The sequence below is a fragment of the Pipistrellus kuhlii genome, unplaced genomic scaffold, assembly GCF_014108245.1.
Source record: "Pipistrellus kuhlii isolate mPipKuh1 unplaced genomic scaffold, mPipKuh1.p scaffold_m20_p_14, whole genome shotgun sequence".
Lineage (NCBI taxonomy): Eukaryota > Metazoa > Chordata > Mammalia > Chiroptera > Vespertilionidae > Pipistrellus > Pipistrellus kuhlii.
In genome coordinates, this window is record NW_023425449.1 from 15,299,555 (window position 1) to 15,324,128 (window position 24,574).

At 39.2% G+C, this 24,574-nt stretch overlaps 2 protein-coding genes and 1 long non-coding RNA gene across 9 annotated transcripts in view; 2 read left to right on the forward strand and 1 right to left on the reverse strand.

The window, feature by feature from the left end:
- PKHD1L1 (PKHD1 like 1) overlaps positions 1-17,162 on the forward strand; it is a 120,368-nt gene extending 103,206 nt beyond the window's left edge. For 6 of the 7 annotated variants that reach the window (XM_036436794.2, XM_045581380.1, XM_045581381.1 and 3 more), the window contains 8 exons: positions 3,615-3,772; positions 6,404-6,539; positions 9,720-10,064; positions 13,123-13,274; positions 13,669-13,815; positions 14,169-14,322; positions 15,414-15,722; positions 17,053-17,162. In XM_036436794.2, the coding sequence (XP_036292687.1) occupies positions 3,615-3,772; positions 6,404-6,539; positions 9,720-10,064; positions 13,123-13,274; positions 13,669-13,815; positions 14,169-14,322; positions 15,414-15,722; positions 17,053-17,063 (1,412 nt within the window). In that variant the 3' untranslated portion in view covers positions 17,064-17,162. Of the gene's footprint in view, positions 1-3,614; positions 3,773-6,403; positions 6,540-9,719; positions 10,065-13,122; positions 13,275-13,668; positions 13,816-14,168; positions 14,323-15,413; positions 15,752-17,052 lie in introns of those variants that run through there. The other variant, XM_036436793.1, reaches the window with a different exon arrangement.
- Positions 1-24,574, reverse strand: part of LOC123652297 — a 26,910-nt gene continuing 2,336 nt past the window's right edge. The window contains exons 2-3 of the long non-coding RNA XR_006741560.1: positions 2,158-2,295; positions 1-179 (exon numbers count right to left, since the gene is read on the reverse strand). This is a non-coding gene — a long non-coding RNA (uncharacterized LOC123652297). The remainder of the gene's footprint in view (positions 180-2,157; positions 2,296-24,574) is intronic.
- Positions 24,529-24,574, forward strand: part of EBAG9 (estrogen receptor binding site associated antigen 9) — a 16,870-nt gene continuing 16,824 nt past the window's right edge. Inside the window, exon 1 of the mRNA XM_036436803.1 lies at positions 24,529-24,534. The gene's annotated coding sequence lies outside the window, so the exon portion shown is untranslated. The remainder of the gene's footprint in view (positions 24,535-24,574) is intronic.

Consider the following 24,574-nt stretch of genomic DNA (forward strand, 5'->3'; position numbering starts at 1 on the left):
TTACTCAAAGCACTCACTATTTAGTACATGCATAGGGACATCTCATACATTATTATCACATAAAACTAGCAAATATCTGTGCCTGCCATTTGTAAGAAAGATCTATGTATAAGAGAGATACTTGACTCTTCAGCAGTTTCCCATATTAGAAAGCCAGGGCAGTGATTCAGAAGTGATCACTAGAAGAAGAAAGAGAGGAAAGTTATTTGTTGAGTGATCTTCATACTTATAACATAAATACTTTTAAGAAAAAAATGGCCTAAGTGTCTCCAAAATGGCAATTTGCCTCTCATAAATTAAAAAAACAACAGCAGCTGAACCGGTTTGGCTCAATGGTAGAGCATCGGTCTGCGCACTGAAAGGTCCCGGGTTCGATTCCGGTAAAGGGCATGTACCTTGGTTGCGGGCACATCCCCAGTAGGAGGTGTGCAAGAGGCAACTGGTCGATGTTTCCCTCTCATCGATGTTTCTAGCTCTCTATCTCTCTCCCTTCCTCTCTGTAAAAAATCAATAAAATATATTAAAAATAAATAAATAAATAATAAATAAATTAAAAAAAAACAGCAAAGAACGATAATATTTAGGTCTAGTAATAATTAATGTCGTTTTCTAATACTTTTTTTAAAATCGAATTTATTTAAACAATACAACAAAATTTAATCAACAATATAGTTGCCATTGTTTTCTACTACTTGTGCCCAATGCTCAGGAAGCATTTTAATCCCTCTGTTGTAAAATTCTTGTGATTTTGATGCAAAAAATTCGGTCAATGCATTTTTGAGGCATTCTTCATTATTAAATTTTTTTCCAAGAAGAAAGTTTTGCAAAGAACGAAACAAATGGTAATTGGAAGGGGCAATATCAGGAGAATATGCAGGTTGAGGGAGAACTTCCCATTCCAACTGGCGCAGTTTTTCAGCAGTGATTCTTGCAGTATGCGGTCGTGCGTTATCGTGGTGAAGAATTACGCCCTTCCGATTAATCAGCGCGGGTTCTTTTTCTCTTAAAGCTTGGGCTAACCTTTCCAATTGGGCACTATACACTGCACTTGTAATGGTTTGGTTAGATGGTAAAAGTTCATAATGAAGAATTCCTTTAAAATTCCACCAAACACACAACATCACTTTTTTCGCATGCAAGTCAGGTTTTGGCGTGGGCTGCGGAGCCTCATTTTTGTCCAACCATTGAGGCCGCCTTTTCAAATTAACATACAGCACCCATTCTTCATCTCCGGTAACAATTCGCTCTAAAAACGGCAAACGGTTTTGACGAGAGAGGAGCGAACTGCAAATTGTGACTCTTTGATTACGGTTGTTGTCGGTCAACTCATGAGGAACCCATTTTCCAAACTTTTGGACTTTGCCAAGTGCACGGAAATTGTTTTTTGTGAACAATTTAAAGTTGTCGCAAGCTCTTGTTGGGTAATTTGAGGATTTTGCACCAAAAGAGCTTGAAGAGCTTCTTGATCAAAATTGGACACACGGCCTCGACCACTCTTGTCATCTAACGAAAAATTTCCCTCGCGAAATTTCTCAAACCAACGCTGGCATTTTCTGGCGCTAACTGCATCTTGACCAAGAGCACTACAGATGTTTTTTGCAGCCTCACTTGCTTTTCTTCCTAATTGGAACTCGTAAAGCATGCAGTGCCAAATATGCTCTTCATCCATCATCTTCTTAGCCCTAGTTTTGCAACATAAACCAAACCAAACCAAACACAAACTTTTTCAAGCAAAGCTTGTTAATTGCACTTCACATGTTCTGTAGATACCACGTGTTTGAAGGTTATGTCAATACAAGTCAACGCCAAGCAAGATTTTAAACAAATGTTAAAAACGACATTAATTATTACTAGACCCGATAAAACTGAACAATCTATGGGTCCGGGCTGCCTGTCACTGATTGAGCCGAGTAAGCAGAGATATGGTTGAATTATATATGAGTGTTTATTCTAATAATACCAGCAGTGTGAGAGAGCAGCAGGTAATCCATGGAAATCTGCTCTACCCCTCCCCATAAGCCTGCTGCTTATATTGGATAGAAGGACAAAGATTACATAGGGAAGTATGAATTACAGTCATGAGAAAGTAGGCAAGGTTACAGGTTACAGGCAGTGCAGGCTGGGTGAGGGTTTGCTAAGGGCAGGGGCTTCCCTTACCAGATTGTTTCAGCAACAAGGTCGTTCATCTCTCCATGACAATAGGCAGTTCTTGGGGAAGGAGAATGGGCGGCATTCTATGGTTAACTCTCATGTCCCAGGGTATACAACCCTCAGCCAGCTCAGAATGTGCTTTCTCTAATAAGAACAGAACAGTCCTAGTTAACAGAGGATTCATATTTCTTACAACTATAGCTAATTCCCACTATTCTGTTTCTGCCCCTAACAATAATATATTATAAATAAATATTCTCAGCCTGCTCATTTTTTATTTTCATGAATCTTTAGAAGACTTAACCTTGAAATTATGTGTTTTGTTTTCATTTCTTAAATGAAACTTGGGCTACACTGGACTAGGTGGCTTTTGTCACTCTAAATTTTTCATTTTATATGTAGACATTTTTTTCTGTTTGTTTAAAACCCCACAAAGAAGGTTTATTTAAATGTAGGATTTATATTTTGGATGCTAAGGTAAAATTTATGTTCCACTTGAGTTGCAGAAGTTTATATTAATTTAAAACTTGATTGAAGTTCGGTTATAAGTATTTATAAGTTCAAGTAAGCTAGGAAATTGAGCAATGTTAATGAATAAATACATCAAGAAAATTCATCATTCCATACCTCACTAATGTTTATCCCAGCCACTGTAAAACTGGAGTGAAATAGAAAAGTTGGCTGCAGTTGGTGTGCCTGTTCTAGAAAGGTCTAGATTCAGGTAGAGAAGCATTCACTGTCTTTTGGCTTTCTAGAGAGTTTATTGGAGTGTCATTTCTCAGATTGCTTCAGTTCAATCTTGAACGATGTTGACCTTCCAACACTACCTATAATCACACACTTTAACAAAAAATATATTAAAATAATAGTGGAAGGCAAAGACAATAAAAAACATACTTAAGAGTTTGTTGAAGTTACAAATTAACTGATGAGCAAATGAGTATAAGGAAGAGCTAATAAATCAATGCTTTAGATGTAGAAATTCCCTATTTCTAGGTACAGTACAGGCTCTATTTTTAACAACTTAACTCTGTTACAGCATATTTTTCAGCAGAGCCTGAGAAAGTTGGTTCCCCACCCAAACTCACATCTGATAGGTAGGAGAAAGGATGGAGCATTTTCTTCCTTACTGCATGGCCTGAGCTTAAATATGATCATTAAAGTAGAGAACCATGCAAATCTAGTATTTCTTCATTGACTTTCTAGTACAAATCCTCAATACATCAGTTTACCTGTCTTAACTTGGGCAGTGTAAAATTATGGGTGAGAGGAGTTGCTTCCCTGCCTTTCTATTTAAGCCAGGGTGTGAGAAATAGCTTTGATCTCTGGATAAATGGGCGGATGGATAAATGATGTAAATACTGAACTTCATCACCACAATTTATTTTTAGTACAATTACTTGTTGCACTTGGCACTAATAACATTCATCTTAGGAAACATGAATTTCATTTGGTGGATTTAGGTCCACAGGATCATGGCTGGTGTGCCGGATACTCCTGCCAGAGAAGACTGTCCCTGTTTCATAGCATTGTGGCTCTGAACAGATCTTATGAAGTGTACTTCACGGGCACCAGTCCTCAGAATCTTCGACTGATGTTGCTTAACGTTAAGCATGACAAGGTAAGCAAGATGGAAACAATTGCTTAAGAGTTATTGGTGTTAACTACTTGCTTATATTTCTATCTGCTAAGGACTTTATCTCCTCCCCTGTTCTCTTGAACATCATCAGCGACAGCTCCTTTTCAAGGATCGTGGGGGTACTACCAAGAATACTGTTAGCCCAGACAGTTTTATTGGCTCATATGAATACCAAACACCTCTCCCCCATATGCACTTGATTCATCTATGAGGCATGACCCTGTGATCTATGGTTTGGGCGATTAGGAAGGAAACCTGAATTTTTACATAAAAATAGTGCACATCCAAACTGGTCACTGGAATTATATATTTATTCTTCCATGCTGTTATTATTTATATGTGTCAGAAATACACCTTTGGACTTTAGGGTCATAGCACATTATCTAAAATATCTTCATTAATGTCAGATCTTTCCTATAAACTGAATTCAGCTGAGGTGATTAAACTTATATACACTATGTCAGTGGGAAGGAGTTTGAGGTTAAGCAGTAGTCTCATAATATAGATTTTTTTTCTGAGTATGAGATGTGAAAGTCTAAGAGTATTAGGAATGTGAAGAAAGGATACTGATGAGATGAAGCCGAAAGAGGAGTAATGAAAGGAGACACACACACCCCTCCCCTTTCTCAGATGACAGCAATCACAGTTTTTTGGTTGCTCAAGATATAAAACCTGGAATCTATTCTTAATTCTTCTTTTTCTCTCACATTCCTCACCCAATTCATCTGCAAATCCGGTTGAGTCTCCCTCCCTAATCTCCAGAATCTGAGCACTTCTCACCATCTCCACTGCTGCCATCCTGTTTGAGCCAACATTATCTCTTCCTTGGATGAAGGTGTTTGCTTCCCAACTCCTTCTCCTGCTCTCTCTTTGCCCCTTTACTGTCCATTCTCACCTCAGTAGCCACAGAGGGACTCTCAAAATGTTAGCTAGTTAGATCATTCCCCTGCCCCAAACCCTACGATAATTTCCCAAGAGTCAGAGTCCTCGCTGGGGCTTACAAAACCATACGAGAATCTCCTCCTTAGCTCTCCCCCTTCTTCTTTTACTCCTCCAGCCGCACTGGTCTTCCTTGCTGTCCTCAACACACCAGACATGCCACCACCATTGCCTGTATTCAGATGTTGAGTCTGCCGCCAACATTCTACCCGAGGTGGCTAACTCCCCCATCTCCTCAGCTCCCATTCACTCCATAAGCCTACCCCATTACCCTTCCTCTAGGCCAGTGGTCGGCAAACTGGCTCGTGAGCCACATGCTGCTCTTTGGCCCCTTGAGTGTGTCTCTTCCACAAAATATCACGTGCAGGCACGCACGTACAGTGCGATTGAAACTTCATGGCTCATACTCAGAAGTTGGTTTTTTGCCTGGCTGAGTCTATTTTGAAGAAGTGACATTAGAACACTCAAGAGGCCAAAGAGCCGCATGTGGCTTGCGAGCCACAGTTTGCCGACCACTGCTCTAGGCTCTACCCAGTGTAAACTCTGATCTACCTTTTCTTTTTCTCCATAGTGCTTACTACTTTCTAACCTGTTTGATATTTTGCTTTTTATTATTTCTATTAATTATTCTCTGTCTCCTCACTCTACAATGTAAACTTAAACAAGGCAGGGTCTTTTGAGTGCTCCTAGAATAATGCCCGGCTCAGATAGACAATCGGTTTTTGAATAAAAGAGAATATTTTTAGTTAAGAATGCAACTACGAAGTATTGTGACAGTTATTATTCTGAGCCTCAAAAGAATAATTCAAAAGAATTTTCCTTCCTGTCCTGTAGAAGCCAGTCTTCTTACTCTATGATTACATTTGACAGCATGAGATTTGGGGAATATAAACATGGAAAATGAACAAAATTGAATCAAAGATGAGAGTTGCTTGAGCTGATCTTTATTAGTCTTTTTTAATTTTCAATCTTCACTGGATGATATTTTCCATCGCTTTTTAGAGAGTTGAGGGAGAGGGAGGTACAGAGAGTGAAAAAGATCAATGTGAGAGAGAGACACATTGATTGGTTGCCTCCACACATGCCCCAACCAGGACCTGGGATCCAGCCTGCAGCCAAGGTATATGTCCTTGCCCAAAATCGAACCTGGGACCCTTCAGTCTGTGGACCAGCATTCTATCCACTGAGCCAAACAGACTAGGGCTAATTTTTATTAGTCTTACTACCATGTTTGTCGTGGAGATAAGCATTTTTTTTTAATTAAGTAGCTAATTTTGTGTGATTACATTATACAGAGTACTGCTAAGTTTGCATTATACAGAGTACTGCTAAATTCCCCATTTCTTCTACCTCGAGTTGAAAGTGTGTTTTGAACTTTGTTAGCTTTTAAAGAGGCCCTTTCTTTAATTTAGAGATTCTCCTCAAATAATTTCTTTCTTACATTACACTTTTCTACTGAGAATTATCAATAAGTTGTAACATCTCTGTGAATGGTTGAATGTAAGTCCCTTTAATAATTTTAGCTCAATATTTATCCTAAGTCCATAAAATGTAGTTTTAATTTTTTTGCAGAAAGTATATATAGTTCAAGGACATTTATTTTTTAAGTGATAATATCCTAATATTTTGTTTCATTGTTCTTTTAAGATGTAAAAATGTGTTCATTTTTAACAGGCTGTTCTGGTAGGAATTTTTTTTTCCACACTGCAACGTTTGGATGTCTATGTGAACAATGCATTGGTCTGCCCCAAAGATACAGTATGGAACCCCCAAAAGAAACACTGTGAATTTAATAGACATCCACACACAGGTATTTACTCAGAAAAATACAGTACACATTAATTACATGTAAAATTTTTTGTTGATATTTCATTAATATGTTTAGTTCCTTCGCCATTGATGAATGCAAGATAAAATAGTTTTTAGCCATCAAATACTAAAATGCATTTATTTATAACATGTATGTCCTAAAAGATAAGTCCTAATGAAAGTCTTAGCTATCTGCAACATGCAGATATTAATTTTTTGGTGTATGATGGACATTACTTAGCCCCTAAAAACATTTACATTCTACACATTCAGTTTAGTTATTCCTATGTACAGAAGAAAACTTAGTTAGAATTTTATCCTAACTCTACTTTACTTCTAGTTCAGAGTTCAGAACCTAAATTAATTGACAATATTGCCAAGAAAGTTAGTATAACATCAACCTAAACACCATGAAGTATACATAATAAACTAAACTGCACTTAAATGAAATATATGGAGAGGCTAAACTTACCCATCCTACCTAATAAAAAAGTAATATGCAAATTGACTTCACCTTTGCAAAGCCAAAGCCATGCCCACCAGCCAGTCAGGGCAAGTATGCAAATTAACCCCACCAAGATGGCAGTTAATTTGCATATCAAGACAGTTTAGAAAGAAGCCAAGTGCTGCAGAAGGAAGCGAAGCAAGCAAGTGGGGCAGGGGAGAAGGAAGAGAAGCAGGCGGGGCAGTGGAGAGTGCAGCAGGAATCTTTCTGCAACGGACTATTAGTTTACTAATATTTGCAAAACCAGGATTTACCTAGGCTCACTGAAGTCTTTTTGTTAATCTGGTACTAATAAAGTCAATGCATTCCATTCCATGTGTGCTAATTTATTATCATTTTTATATGTGCCCTGTAATCTTTGCTAACAATCACACAAATGTCTGCTTTGGATCATAATATAAGCTGACATGAGAGTATGAATGGACAACCACATTCATTACCATCTGTGGAGCAAGTCCTATTTCTACTAATTGTATGAATAACTAATGTTTCCAGAGACGTTACTATGTGCCAGGCACTACACGCTTTCTGTATAAAAACATATTGTTACTATATCCTAATAATAAACCTAAGAAGTAGGCACAGATGAGTAAACTGAGACACAAGGAGGTAAAGTAATTTGCCAAGGTCTCTGTCTTAGCTCAAGCTGCTTAACAAAACACCATAAACCTGGTGGCTTAAAAAACGTTATTTTTACCGCAATTCTGGATGCTGCTGGTACTAGGTCAAGGTGCCAGTATGATCAGGTTGGGGCCAGCTTTCTTCCTGGCCTGCAGATGGCCTCCTTCTCACTGTCCTCATGGGGAGGGGGGGGAGAGAGAGAGAGAGAGAGAGAGAGAGACAGCATGCAAGCTGTCTGTTGTCTCTTCTTATAAGAGCACTCACTGATCCATTGTGATGTCCCCACCCACATCCAAACCAAATTACCTCTCAAAGGCCACATCTCCAAATACCCTCACTTTGGGAGTTAGGGATCCAACACATAAATTTGTGGCGGTAGGGAGACACAACTCAGTCCATAACAGTATCAAAGCTAGTAAGGGCAAAGCAAGGACTCAAAGACTAGCTCCAGAACTGTGCACTTAAATTATGCTCTCTTACTTCCTTATAAGCTAAGAGAGCTAGTGCTATCATTTTTATATATGAATCATTATACATATTTACAGCTTAATTTTTATAAATTTTAACAATTTTTTCAAACTATACTTTTTGTACCAAGTATCTATTATTCAAGTCAGGAAAGTGGAAAATATCCCAACAGGCAGAATTTAATATAAGGAATTGGTTATATAGGTGTTGAAGGGTTAAAAAACAACCACCGCCCTCTTATGGATCTCCCCAGTACCTCTCCCCACCAGCCCCCTCCATCTCCCCACCCTGAAAATGACATTGTTTTTAAATTATCATTTTGTTTTGGCACTTGGGATGTAAAATAATCTCCCTGTATTATGAATCTGAACTTTTTTTTTTTTTAAGACATCAGGTAGTTACCTAGGATAAATGGTATATGTAACAGCAGCTTGATTATAATACAAAAGCACAAACTTCAGATTCACAGAATATTTAAAGCAAATTGCATCTAGAATTTATCCTAGCAGGTATTAAATAAATATATAGTAACAATGAAATGGCCCCTTAGTGCCATTGTTATGTATGTCTATTACTTTCATAAGAAATATCCTCTTCTTTCTAACATTTTCATTTCTTTTTCTTAGTTAGCCTCACTATGAAATGTGGTAAAAATTGGCATCTCTTATAGCAGTACTATTCTACAATTCAACCTTTGTCAGGGCTTAATACATTGTAGTAAATATAGTACCTCTTAAACATTATTACTATCAATACTGTGCCATAAAATAGTATATACAGGGGTTGCCAAAAAGTAGGTTTACAATTGTTTGCATGGTATATAATATAATAATTAATAAATAATAATATAAGAATAAATTGTATACTCACAACTGTAAATTTACTTTTGCCCACCCCTGAATGTTCATTCATTTTTAATGTATATAATAATCCCAATCACTTTTACAAAATTTGCTTCCCTAGTAGAATTTGTTTTGCATGAATCAACTATTTCCCAGGCTGAAATGTAAACCTATTTCACATAAGAGCCTTCTGGGATGTTTTGATGTATATTTCATTTGTTTTACATAATATTTTCTTGGTAAAAATAGAAGCTGAATTAAATGTGTTCCTCAAGATTTGGTATACAGCACTGCACAAACTAGATGGCTACTAAAGTTAAATTTACATTTCTTAAATTATCAAATTCCTTTCATCAAGGCATTAAAATTCTGAACATGTAAATAGTGTTATAACACAAGGTCTTGGGTTTATAATTAGATTTTATTTCTCATTTATACTGTATCTATAGTATTGTTTTTAAAATAAATTTAATGAACCAATGACTATTGTTTTCTAAAATAACTGTTTTTAATAAATTAATTTTTTTCTTTAATTTAACATATAATGATTATTAACAGTATTATTTAAAAGTGACTTTTATTTTGCTTGTTAGTTCTATATGTGTTTTTAAGATGCATACTTTCTTATGAAAGAATGGTGAACTTTTGGAATTTCATAAATTTAAACAAATGTGAAATACTACATGGTCATTGTGATCATATGAATATGCATAACCACGCTGTTTTGACTTTTTTTCCTTTCTAGAGCAATTCCTTCCTAACTTGAATTCCACTGTCCTTGGTGAAAACTACTTTGATAGAACCTACCAGATGCTTTACCTTTTGGTTAAAGGAACCACACCTGTTGAGATCCACACCACCGCAGTCATATTTGTTTCTTTCCAAATACCTGCTGTAGCAGAAGAGGACTTTTATAGCTCTCATAACCTAGTTAGAAATCTTGCCTTGTTCCTGAGGATACCAAGTGACAAAATCCGTATCAGCAAAGGAATAGGAGGGGACAACCTGCGCAAGAAGAGATCCATGGGATTGAGGATGAATCTGGAGATTGGAGATCCACCCCCTCAGTTCATAACTAATGACACTGCAGGTACGAGTAGTAGACCTTTAAGGTAGAGCAATGCAGTTACCAAATCCATATCCACAAGTAACCTTATCCAGGCCTGGTAAGCAGGGCCTCAGGAAATCCCACCAACCCTATATCCTGAACCCTGTGAGGACCTAGAGACCCCTTTTCCTGCCTACTCCTGTAATCCCAACCTATTTATGGAATGATGAAGGAATTTGAGCCTCTATTTTATTATAGTAGCAGTTAACAAATTAATAACCAAAGGATTTCACCTTATAAAAGATTTGAGAAGTGACCTAAAGAAGTGGCCTCACAGCTGAGAAATTATGAAAATAGGGAGGTGGGAAAGTTCAAGGCTGAAGAGTAGTTGTTGAGAGTTTGATGCTTTAAAACTATGGTCAGCAAACTGCGGCTCTTTGGCCCCTTCAGTGTGGCTCTTCCACAAAACACCATGGCCTGGGCGCGTCTGTTGTGAAGAAGTGGCTTTAGAAGAAGTTTAAGTTTAAAAAATTTGGCTCTCAAAAGAAATTCCAATCGTTGTACTGTTGATACTTGGCTCTGTTGACTAATGAGTTTGCCGATCATTGCTAGAGAGGAATTGGAAAGGTCCAATAGGTCTGCAGCGGGAGGAGCCAGGGAAGGGGAGCTACTGGAGATGAGGTTGAGCAGTAGGTGCTAGATAGTGGGAAACCAAAAGGAGCTCTCTCTCTCTCCTGTTCATATGCTGAAGAAGGACTGTGGGTGTTTTCCTGAGGAAAGAGCAATGGAGTGGTGAAATAGATTTCCATAGTAAAGTCACAGATTGACCCAACAAGTACAAATATGCAAGCATTTATTCTATCTTTATTCCTATGACTACCTTAATCAGCCTCACCAACCATCACCCCTTTGCCTGTCCCTCACTCTCCATACCCTCATTTTCTAGGTATCAGACAAAAATAAGCTCAACTGTCCCATAACAAGTGTCTTTGCTGCTTTAACGTATTTCCTGAGAGTGACTCCTTTTGGGCATCTGGGTGGGGAAACGTTCAGTCTTCAGGTTTTCTTCCTCTCCATCTGTTCAGTGTTTAAGTTGGTATCTGGATACCGAGGGGGCTTTCATGACCTCAGGCCATCATGCTGCCCTCTGGACTTAATTTTCTCTGCTACAAGATGAATGGTCTCCTCTGCCCTGCACAAGCTTCTCGAGAGGCCACTGAACCTTCCTGGCCTCCTGCTGCTTATCCCCACGGGCTAATTCCCAGCCATGCTATTGTTTTATGGCTAAACCTGTGTAGTGGGTGAAAATCTCACCTTCTGCCGAAACCGGTTTGGCTCAGTGGTAGAGCGTCGGTCTGCGGACTGAAAGGTCCCAGGTTCGATTCCGGTCAAGGGCATGTACATTGGTTGCAGGCCCATCCCCAGTGGGGGGTGTGCAGGAGGCAGTTGGTCAATGATGTTTCTCTTTCATCGACATTTCTAGCTCTCTATCTCTCTCCCTTCCTCTCTGTAAAAAAATCAATAAAATATATTTTTTTAAAAATCTCACCTTCTGCCACTAGGGGGTCATCACTCATTTCCCCAGCGGGTTTGTTTAAATGTTGACTCTCTACATGAGCCACATTGCCATTCTGGAATTCCACCAGTTAGGTAAGCAAGAGGTTCTTCCCTTATGGGGGTAAGCCTGTGGAAAGGCTTGCATGAGTGGAGGGAGGTGCTGATCAACTCTCTTTGTTGAAGAAAACAGGAAGCACAGGCTTGAGTTATAACCAGTTCTCTCATGATGTTCTCTGGCCCGTCTTAGGTTACTTCCCTTCATCAGCCCTATAATTCCTGTGTTGACAGGGTCATGGCTTCGGACCCCAAAGAGTTTGTTCATTTAACCTAGGAGTTATAGTGCCCCCATGGTTCAAATACAGATTGCTCACCAACTCTTAGAAATCCTGTTTAGCTCTTACATGTAGTAGGGTCCAATATTGAGCATACTAGCCACTCAAATATCCAAAGAAACTATGATGTATTGTCTATATGGAATCTAAAGTTCCTCACACACAACCCCTCCTGACCTCCATCCCCTTAAAACAGTTTTACCTTGTTTGTCAGATTTATCTAGTTAGGTACAAATAGTCTAAGAACTGGAGATGGGATAGAGGCGAGACAGACCAATGGCATTTTCCCCAGACCTTTGCTGGGATACAGTTTTAAGACTCAAGGAAGGCCCACACTTGTCATGGAGCAACATTATAGCAGGAGATTGGGAAATAGCACAAAGATGTGCATGTAGCAGTCCCCCTGGCTCCCACCACTTTCACATAGTGTTGGGAGACCCAGATGTTGCCAGGTTTCCTAAAAAAGGGTCCTTAAGCACAGAGGGATCTCTGGATATGCAGAGACCTGAGGTCAGGAATGAGAGCTCCTCAAGGGAAGGTCTTTGGTTTCCAGGTGGCAGTCTGCAGAAATGGACGCCTTCACCTGTCAAATGGTCAGAGTGTCTATTAATAGGTCAGAACTGCCACACCGTACCGAAATCCTTTGTGCTGCTACCATTAGATCACAAGTGCCCGCCCGCCTGGGAGGCTGTCTTGGAGAAGAATAACAGAGGAAGTGGCGGGAGAGGGTGGAGTCTGTAGACTGAGCATTTGTCCAGAAGAGTCTGAGTCAACCCCAAGAGACCATTAAAACCGATAGGAACTGAAATTCCCTAAGACTGTGATTTTCAAATGTAAAACCTGCTGGCCTAATATGGCCTCCTTCCCGAGTCTTAATGGAAGAAGCTCAGTGGTCAGAATCCTCCAGGCAGGAATCAGGATATGGAAGATGCTGGATGTCCAGGAACAAGGGATGCTTTTATTCATTTTTCTTACATCTATTTTATCTACCCTTTTTCCCTTTAATTCCAGCTTTAAAACATACTGAGCTCTTCAGTCTCCTAACTTTGTTAATATGATTTTAACATGTTAAGCTATGTACAGTTAGAAAACTATAGAATTCTATAATATGGATGGAGCAGCACAAACAAAAACTTAAGTGAAAAACTATCATGTGTTCTCACAATTCCACTTTCTTATCATCCTTATGTCATAATACTGTTTCCTCATAGGTCAGATGCAATTATCTGAACTCCAAGAAATTGCTGCTTCTCTTGGGCAAGCTGTAATTTTAGGACAAACCAGTAGTGCCCTTGGATTTAATGTCTCTTCCATGTCTATTATCAATCCCATCCCTAGCCCAAGTGATTCTGGATGGAGTAAGGTAAGAAAACACAACTAGAAAAATACACTTTAGCCACTTAAAACATTGTTACTAATTTCTTAGTTCAATTTTTTTTTCCTATTGCAAGACTAATTTAGAGGGCATGTCTAGTTTATTACTGTCTATTTAATATAGTATCACTGAAATGATAAAGTAGGTTAAAAAGGAGCCTGTCTCCTAAAAAATTATTTATCGGAATAAAATGTGCTTTGCCTCAAATATTTACAACAATGCTTCATGAATTTGATCTAGAAGAGATATTATAATAATATTTGCACATATTAACATGTTTTAAAATAGAAATGAATATTATCCTTAGCCTGGTTAAGATGAGTTTGCTACTGAATGCAGTTTATCGTGTGAAAACCACTCCATTGCTCATGACCACTCACAGGTGACTGCCCAGCCCGTTGAAAGGTTTGCGTTTCCTGTTCATCACCTGGCCTTTGTGTCCTCGCTCTCAGTGATCCGCCAGCCGGTGGCAGCGCAGCTGGGACAGCCACTTTCTCAGCAGCCTTCAGTAAAGGCAGTAGATCCCGACGTAAGTTATAACTCAAAGCTTCATTCAAGTGGGAGAATTAAGCTATACCTTCGGGAGGGTGAGCCAACTTCACTCATCCTGGTGCTCTGCCTACCTGAGGATTATACTGTCACACTGATGTATGGATATTGTTTAGTACTGTTTTAAAAAATATTTCTTTCCCATGAACTTGCTCCGGTGTCCATATTTGTGAATTCTTTGTGTTGGAAAAAAAAAATGCTTCTACTGATTTTAAATTTGTAACAAGGCATTTTTATAGATAAAGTTCACATATCTTTAAAAAAAAAAAACAAAAACACATGGGACAGGGCAATTAGAATTCTCTACGTTTTGTTGTTATTGTTTTTCTTTAGGGTAATTGTGTATCAGTTGGGATTACTTCATTGACTTTGAAGGCCATATTAAAGGACTCCAACAATAACCAAATCAGTGGTCTTGGTGGAAATACAACAATTCCATTTAGCAGCTGTTGGGCCAACTACACGGACCTTACTCTGCTGAGAACAGGTGAGTGTACTACTTTGGATCCTCATATATATTATAATTGAACAAAGCATTCCAGAATACGCTGTTCAATAAACTATAGAAATCAGAACCCCATACTCTGACTTTTCAGAAAACATTTAGTCTAGCTAATAAAAACATATTTAATATGCAAAACAAACTAGAAATTAAAATAAGCAATGGGAGAATGCAGGCATGTGCCCCCCTTTTCCATTAACCTAAGTGGAAAATTACTACTACCCCTAGGAATGCTGCTAACTGCAGATATCTTTGCTTTAGGGTAAAACAATTGATAGGAGCCTGCTGACACAGAAGGAGTTGTAAAAGGTCAGGTGGTTGTAAAAGGTCAGGTGCTGAAGGAACTTATCTGTACAGGAACTCATCATGTTAGCAGAAACGGCCACCTGCACGATTGCCTGAAATAAAGATTTCCTCCTTCAGAATTGTATTTAAAGGTTGGAAAAATAAAATTCGGGGCTGCAGACCTCGGGTCTTGAGCCCTCCCGACCCCGTCTGTTCTTGTCTGTCTTTTTCTTAGCCTCACCCCCTCATTCAGGTACTGTTCGTTGCTGGCAGGTTCCGGCACACAGTCTTGCAACAAAAAGTATCATCTGACTGAAAGCAAATGTGAGAAACAGTTTAAAAACGTTGAAATAAGTGGAGGACATATGGGTGTTTGTTGTACTATTTTTTCAACTCTTAAACGTTCAGCATTCATCCCCACCTCCCTCCAGTGAGGCTGAAGGTTTTCCATTCTCAGTCAAGTGCATAGGAACAAAGCAGAGGTTCAGCACTTTCACCTCCAGTCCCCATTGTCCCTGATTTCCAACAGCCTCTCTCCTGGGCACTGATGCTCCAGAAAGAAGATCTCATCAGAGCGCCCCTGCCCATAGTGGGTGGGCAGATTGAACTCTTCAAACTCAGAGTCCGACCTCTCTACACTTGTTTGTACTCACACTATTTCATTTGACTCAATTTCAAAATAATTTGTTAGGAATCATGCGTTATTGTAAGTCAGTGAAAACCCCAACTGGAAGTGCATGACAGACAATAAAAGGAAGTCAAACACCACGATGATTTTTTTTCCCCCCTAGGGAAAAATGTTAAGATTGAATTTATTCTGGATGATGCTGCTCGCGCGGAATCCAGGCCTCTCAGCCTCCCAGCGCAGTCCGTCTCCAGCGGCAGCAGCAGTGGCGGGGGAAGCGGTGGCATCAGCAGTGGCAGTGGCAGCGGCGGCGGCGGCAGCAGCAGCAGCAGCAGCAGCAGCAGTGGCAGCAGCAGAGCATCCACAGTGGGTACCGCTGCCCAGACAGTGACTACAGTGCTGAGCTGTCTGATGGGAGGAGTGCTGCTCTTGGAGATATGTATGGCTGCAGTTTTGACTTTGAACGTAAATCTAGGTAAGCACGGTTCGGTTTTCACGTCATGAACGTCTCCACATACTGAGCTACCAGTCCGTGGTTTCCTAATAAAGACAGCGCACCACACTTGGGCATGGTATCACTGTGGACTCGAAGACATGGTCTCAGCCATTGCGAAAGAAATGACCTCCAGGAAAAGTTACTCACTTTACACGGTGGCATAAAAGAATGTGAGGAATGAGAAGTGCAGCTAATGTCAGGACTCTTTTTTTCAGTTACGAGGGGCAGAAGCTTAATTTGAAATGGCTTGGGCAGTAACGTGAACTCATTTAACTGAGAAGCCCAGAAGTAGTCTAATGTCTGCCTCCATTAGACCCAAGGACTCAAATGATTCTTCCAGAGGCTGTGTCTCTCCCATCTCTCGGCTTCATTCACGTTGGTAGTAGAGCCACTCCCAGGCAGGCTCTCCACCAACACCATCATCCCTCATGGCAAAGTACCACTAGCATCTTCATGTTTACGTTCCACTGGCCCAGCAGCTAATGCAGAAAGAATAAAACTCTTTCCGGAGCTTCTTACTATCCTACCTCAATTAGTAAATGATATTGTTCCTGGCATTTTTTTTTTTTAGGATTTTTTTCCAGATAAAAATGTTATTTAACAGCTTCTTCTTTGCTACTAAATAATCCATCATTCTTCAATGAAGACATAAGATGATTTAAAACCCCTTGGTCTTGGTCCATTCAAGATGCTATAACAAAATACCACAGACTGGGTGGCTTATGCATAGCAGAAATTTCTCTCTCACAATTTTGAAGGCTGGAGGTCTGCTCTGGCCGTATCCTTACATGGCAGAAGGGGTGATGGAGTTCCGTGGCGTCTCTTTCATTAGGGCACTAAACTCATTCATATGAGGGCTCCACCCTCATGACCTAAGCACCTCGCAAAGACCCCTCCTCCAAATACCATCACATCAGGCTTTCACATATGAATTTGAGGGGGATACATTCAGTCTAACGCAGTCATTAATAAAATGAAATGCTGGTTTTTAAATATAACTTTGCATTCTAAATTAATAATATTTTACTTTTAAGAAAGTCATGAAGTTTCATTAAATAAAAGGGCAAAAATGGAATGTGAAAAATACTATGTATAAGCACCACTACTCTCTTTCCACTGTTCCATAAAAAGAATACATTATTGGTTCTAATATTAAATTGATAAACTTTGAAAAACTAATTTTCACCTACCACTTTTGCCCTGTTAACTATACTAGTTAGACAAGTTAAAATTTAAATATATTTTTAAATCATACTCTATGTTACTACTACTTTTAATATATATATATTTGTATGTTTTTACTTTTCAGGAAACAACTGAAGTGCTATTCTGAAGAACAGGCTGAAAACAAAAATATAAGAACTGCTTTTTTTTTTTTTTTTTCCCCTGAGCTATTTTGTTGCCCAATAAGAAAATCTATAATGTTTTCAAAAAATATGCTAAAATATTTTTATAATATATAAAATATTAATTAGCTTTAATCATAAAAATTTAATTTCTTCAAAATATAAATTTCTTTCAATTCCTTATATGTGTATGTACTGATTTTTTTTTAATTTTTAGAAATCTTTTATTTAGTAACAGATATGCCACCTTGCTGCCAGATGCTATCTCTACAAATCATAGATCCTTTAAATAGTCGAAGGAGCTTATCTAATTTTGAGTTAACCTCTTTAGATCTGACTAGAAGTACTTTGAATTTTTATACATACTGAGGGATCTGACTTGCTCTGTCCATTCACAAGGCTCTTATTCCAATGATCTTAGGTATCCTAATTTCTAAGAACTTGGGGGAAATGAGACTGTTTTAGATCTTTTACAAACTAAGTTGCTGTTTTTCAGATCCATAGTAATCCCAGGAATTCTAGATTGTCTTGAATTTTGGTGCCTGCCAACTGCTAGCCAGTTTTATCGGTATCCATGGAACAAGCTTTGGGAATAAGTCCAAACTCCTTCTCTGATTACTCCTCCTTTCCTGTCAAAATGCCACTCCTAAGAGTGTGACCTCCTTCAATCCCAGACTACACCAGAAGAGACATTTATTTCAAGAGGATAATGTGAGATAATGCCAAGAAGCCACAAATTAATGTAGCTAAGGCAACCAAAAGTTCTCATTCCAGAAAAATTGTACTTTTTACTCAGAAAATTTTAAATGGGATGCTTATTTTGGAGGAAGAACTCCCAATAAAAGCACTGAAGCCATATCCAGAGCAAGCAGAATCGGTACTCACAAAAGTTACCTTCCAACAAGAGACACTCAGCAAGCATTAGGAACAGCTGAGAGAATTCAAAGAAACCCAGACCTTTTTCTTCCGTATTCATTTCCTAGAATATTTGCCCTAGGTCCTAGTTAATCTTGCTTAACAGAAAACTCACTTACCAGGTGGTAAATCTAAGTATCTTTGGATAAATTTGGCATTTCATTCAGTCAAACAAACATCTATTTAGCATCAACTAGATACCAGGCACTCTAGTGAGAAGACTGCAAGGAATAAGATGCCATCTCTGCCTTCTAAGAGTTCACAGGATAGTTCCAGAAATAGTTGAAAAAAGGTAATATTGATACAATATGGTATGTGTGAGAGAGAACTGAGGGCGCTGGAGGGCACTTGGCTGGAGTGAGGGGGCATCCAATTGAGGATAGAGACACGGATGAGGGACAGCTTCCAGAAGATGATATATGAATGAAGCATGCGATTAGCCAAAGAAGAGGGGATGCAGGAAGGTGTGGTGGCAAGAACAAGGACTGAAACACCACGTGATAGTGAGTACCTTTAAGGCAAGAGCTCAGACTCAGCGTTTCTTCCTGCTACTTAACACAATGATTGGCTCTAGTAGATGCTATTTTGCTGTCTAAAGGATGAAGCATGGAATGTGGGCAAATCAACAAGTGGTCGGATGCCCAGGAGCACTAACAATGACATGAGGGAAAGCAAGAGAAAAGCAGGAAGCCCCTGTTGTCAGAGGGGCTTGGGTTTATTCTGTAATGTCCCAGGGATGCAGTTTTGACCAGACTTCAAAACAGAAGTTTCTGCTACAGCAAATGATCAAGGGAGGCACCAGACGAAGATGTAAAGCTTTCTAAGAACGTGGCCTAAAAGAGAAGAGCAGAGGAAGATTTCTGAGGAGCCGTTGTTTGTGATGATTGTACGAGGAGGGAGTGAAGATTCTGGCTCCGGAAGCCAAGTCAAGAGAAAAGGACTTAAATCAGGCCCCAAGGAAAGCTTAATAGGGGGTTCCCTGAGGTTTGGGGTACACTATGAGGATTGGTGTCAGCGTCATAACTGACTCATCGGAGAAAAGATGGTTGAAGCTGCAATTTAGGAAGTCACAAAGAATGTATCTAACGCAGTACCTAACAGACGGCAAGCTCTCAGTCAATGGTAGCCACTCCTGTTATTTTTATGACCATAATCTTGCCCATATCTGTCCATCAATGGCCCAATAAACCATTAGACTCGTTATTGCACCAGAGCAGTACCTGGTGTGTAATAAACACCACTAGGGTGTTAATTATTAGAATCCTTGGCTGGGGGCAGGGCCACCTCGAACAAAGGCTATTTCCCAGCTTCCCTTGCAATGAGGAGTGGCTAACTTCTGTACAGCGAGTTACAAAAAATACAGAGATGACCTTATGGCATGTTCTGGGAGCTCTCCTTAAAAGTGGCTATTATTCATCATTTTCCCCTTTATTCATCATTTCCTGTTTTCCTTTGGCATGGAGCAAGATGCCTCCTTGCATCTGGAGGACAAAGGCCAGCCTTTGCAGGGACAGGGTTGGGGGCTCAGCTGAAAAGGTCCTGGACAATGCAGTGCATTATCCCAGCCCTTGTTCTTCCACAGTTTCACTATTATTTGGCAAGGATCTTAATGCCAACTGAGATGTCTCCTAGTGCCATCATGTGCCCAAGGTGGCTAAATTGGAAAGGAAAAAGAAAACCTATAAGGGGAAGGTGGGCAGGGACATTGCCAAGGCAAGAAAGGAGTTTAAAATACTACAGACATATATATATATATATATATATATATATATATATATATATATATATATATATTTGATTTTTTTACAGAAAGGAAGGGAAAGGGGCAGAGAGTCAGAAACATCGATGAGAGAGAAACATCGATCAGCTGCCTCTTGCACACACCGTACTGAGGATGTGCCCACAACCAATGTACATGCCTTTGACCGGAATCGAACCTGGGACCCTTGAGTTCACAGGCCGACACTCTATCCACTGAGCCAAACCAGTTGGGGCACCACAGACATCTTTGAAGTTATTACCTGTACCACCAAAACTGAAGCACTTAATCCTTGATCTGAATCCACTATATCTTTGGTTTGGGAAACCTATCTGAAATCGTTGGAGTGTCATACTTCTCTTCCATGCTCATCAGTGGATATTTTCAGTTTTCTGAGGATGATTAGCTGCAAGAAATGCCTCATCTCCAGTGACAGAAACAGATGTAGTTCCCCAACTTCATCTTCTTGGAGAGTAGCTGGAGACACCCTGTGTAAGGCAAAATGGGCCTGCCTGTAAGGGCTGCAATCAGTACTTGAATATTTGTGGGCAGTGTGACCAGCTGCAAACCTCTTGCCTCCTTCCTTGCTGGCCCTATCCACTACTCTATTGTGATCAGATGACTCTAAGATTAGAAAGCCCCTTATGAAAAAACAAAACAAAACTGTTCTTTCATTATTTCTGTTTACCATTGACAAAGCTGAGTATATTAGAGAAGTTCCTTTAGGTTAAGGGACGTAGCATGCTTAGCACAAACTATGCCCATGGCAAGTGAGAATAAACTGTTTAAATGAATAAATGAGTAGGCAGTATAATGAAACTTTTCCTCTTCCGGATTTTTTCTTTTTTAAGATAAAGGCATCCTTTCAAAATATTACAGAAATTGCACTTTATCCTGATTTACTGACTTACCAATTCAAATAACATGTACTATAAAATTCACACCTGGTCATAGACCAACTAGTTATGGTTACTATGGTAATGGGCTCAGTGCCTATGAGCAGAAAAATTAATTCCTTTGGGGTAAGTTATTTATGAGTGTGTCTGGCTACATGGCAAGAGTATTTTCCTTTAGAGTAATTTATGTATTTAGGCAGATGATTCCTTATAGATATAAGTTCTCCCTAGGAAGAGAGAATATAACATACTAAGTTTTTTATGCTGAGAATTCCTGTATTTAATTTTCACTTGTAAAGGATTTAATTTCAAATAAGAACACAGCTAGATATATTTCATGATGAGGAGGCAAGTTAATTTCCACTGTATAAAATGTATAGTATATACAGACAAACACCTTTAACAAGAACTGCTGATATGTCTGATATTTTAAAGGGCCAGAGGTGGCCAGAGGGGATCCAGGAGCAGCAGGTTGAAATGAAGAGTTTAAAAGCAACAATCAAGACTGGTATCCTCCCAAGTGAATTTGAATTGATGGACAATAGCACATTTCTATTTCAAAGGCAGGACCCTTACCATGAAGAAGTCTGTGTTTTAAAAATATTTAAGTGAATCATACAGCAAAGGACCAAACCGATTTAGGGGAAGGGGGAAAATATAAAATACCAGTTAGGACATCGTTATGATAATCCTGGTGTGCTAAAATGATGGACACTGAGAAGAAAAAAATGGATGAAACTTGGCAACACATACTATTTATGGAGAAAATATCCCAGGAGTAGGGAAAAGGCAGGGAGAGGGAGAGGTAGGGCTGTACAGGTGCTTTCCTTCCAACAGCTGCTTTCCCCCTCTTGTCTTTCAGGCAAAGGGACAAAGGGATGGGGAAAAGTACTCAGATCATAGCTTCAAAGTTTAGTGTTCCCTCCTCTTTCCCATTTTTTAACGTGTTACTAACAAACATGTCTATTTCTGGTTGCTGATGAGAAATATTCACCTGTTTTTCTTGAAGCTAAAATTAGATTCTGCTGGACTTGAAGATGATAAACATGTATGCCTGAAAGCTCTCATTAATGTTATTGCTTTGTTTCCACACCATTTTCCACATATTTGCAAAATAAATCCACAAGGCTAGAATTAGTAACCAAATCTTGCAGATAAGAAAACAGACTCAGGTTTAAGCCTTAAGGCAAAAGCCACAATGTCTACCATATTGTAGTTGAATGGATTAGGCTTCCATTGTTGTTTTGCCTTGTGTTGTTTTTTTTTAATTATTATTATTTTTTTCTATGATTTTTGTTTGTGTGTTTTTAAAAATATATTTTATTGATTTTTTTACAGAGAGGAAGGGAGAGGGATAGAGAGCCAAAAACATTGATGAGAGAGAAGCATCAATCAGCTGCCTCCCACACACCCCCCATTAGAGATATGCCCGCAACCAAGGTACATGCCCCTGACTGGAATCGAACCTGGGACCCTTCAGTCTGCAGGATGACACTCTATCGACTGAGCCAAACCGGTTTTGGCTGCCTTGTTTTATTTTAAAGTTTCCAGTTCACACACAATATAGATCATTTTATAAACTATTGTTTTATATTGATTGTATGCATCTCAACATATTTATCCTTAGAAATAATAAATGGCCTCAGATGACCAGACCTGCTCCAATTGTCCACTTAACTCATAATACAGCTGAACTATATTAGAGCTCTAACAACAATGTGGACATTAGCCAAGTAATGACATTGAACTTCACACCTGGAACATAGATGTGAATGGTTTACCCCCTCTTGTTACTTGAACTCATTTCTAGTAAAAGACATCCATTAGTTTCCTTCATGCCTATTCAGGCCTCTTCTGAAGGGAATTGGTTAATTCTTAATTGTTCTTATCTTGGGTGTTCCTGTATTTAGCAATGAAAATTACTAATAATTGAATATATCAGGTAGTAATATTATGATGAGAAATATTTATTTGAATGCTTCATAGAAGTTAATTTTCCCTTTAGTAGAAAAGAAATAAAAAAAAATTTTTCAGACTTTATTTTCCTATGAAGCAACTGACCTTATTGAATGGCGATAATATTAAAAATAAATTATAATTTTCCAGAATATTAAAATGCATTATGTTGAAAGAAAGCAAAATTCTCTAGACTAAAAAGACCAATAAAACAAGCCATTAAAATTATCGTCAGATAATCCTTTGTTTTCGAACGTATCTGTTCAAAACTGTTACTGGATGAGCTACAAGGCTTTGTTTTGCCTGATCATGAAATGAATGTGACTTTATGATCTGTATTCAACTGTGAACAGCTGCTCATTAATAAAAAGCCTCTAATGTCCAAGTTAGAACAGCAGGTCTAAAGCTGTGCGTTAGGGGAAAGCCATCCCTTTAGTGAAAAGCCAGGGAACCATGGTGGGGGAGAGGCAGAAGCACTGGGCTGTGTTTGCAAGGTCTGCCCCGCCTCCTGGGAAGAGACAGTGGTCAGTGGACAGGGCGGTACTGAGACCCAGCTGGAGAACGCAGAACAAGGAGGCCTGTACAGGCTTTGAACTGGGAGAGTAAGCGGTGGCTTGGAAGCTGATAGAATGAATAAGTCAAGACCAAATAAATCAAAGCTGGCCATTGGGGATTGGGTAGAGGCCAATCATAAGGCTTCTTGACACAGAGCAGGTAGAATTAACTATACCCCATGAAGTAGGGGCAATCAGCAATAAATCTTTATTCCATCAGCTTCCACCCCTTATTGGCCCCTCACTTGATATTTGGTAGTCCCCACCCTCACTCACCCTACCAAGCCTTGGTCAGAGTGTAGGACTTCAAATTTCACACTCCTAAGAGGTATTTCCCAAGCAAGATCCCAAATTATTGGCACCCGTAATCAATCCCCAATTCGGGGATTACTACTTTAAAGATGATTTTAAAAGTCTCTTATAAGAATTTTAAAAGTAAATTTCAATTGTACAATCTTTAGCAAACTTTGTTTTATTATGTTGGGAAACAAGTTTTCACTAACTTTCTGGAAAAGTATATACTTTGTGTCACTTGAAAATGGCACATTTAATAGAGAAAACAAGAACTATAAAAAAAAAGACAATATCATAGTTTAATAAACAATTTGCAGCAAAGATATACATTTCTAAGAAAAAACATGTTGAAAACATGTTTATGTCAGGATATAGGGTATTTGGGATTATTGGAGGTCTGGGGTTCACAATCATTTTGGAGTTCTGAATTATTATTTGAAAATATTAAGGTTAGTGCAGGTGTTTAAGGGACTGCTGAGGATTTAGGGGAGTCGGGGAAGGGTAATAATTGGGAATGATATAGTGTAGCAGTAATAGCAGTAGTAGAGGTAGTAACAGCTGTTACCTGTGAATGCTGTGTACCAGGCTCTGCCCTTACAACTTTGCAAGCATTAGCCATTCCACGAAGTAGGAACTAATATGGCCATTCTGAATATGCTTTTATTGATTTTTAGAGAGAGGAAGGGGATAGGGAAAGAGAAAAATATCAATACGAGAGAGGAACATAGATCCGTTGCCTCCAGTAAGCATCGGATGGGACCTACCCGTCACCCCCGGGCATGTGCCCTGACCAGGAATGAACCCTGGCGGCCCCTGGGTGCACGGGGGGGCCCATGCGCAACCTACTGAGCCACACCAGCCAGGCTGTTATGGCCATCTTACTGCTATGGAAACTGAAGTTTCTAGTTGAAATAACATCCAAAGTTACACAGAATCATTTCAGAGCAGGAGTCGTAAAATCCCCCTTCTTCTCCTTTTGGGAATAAACAAGTATTAATGGAAATGTGGTACAGCTTGGAATGGGGTTGGGATGGTGGTTGCAGAAAAGTTAAGCCAGTAAGGCGGGTGCAGGTCAGGGTGACCCAAGACAGGCAGCTGTTGTCCAAAGGGG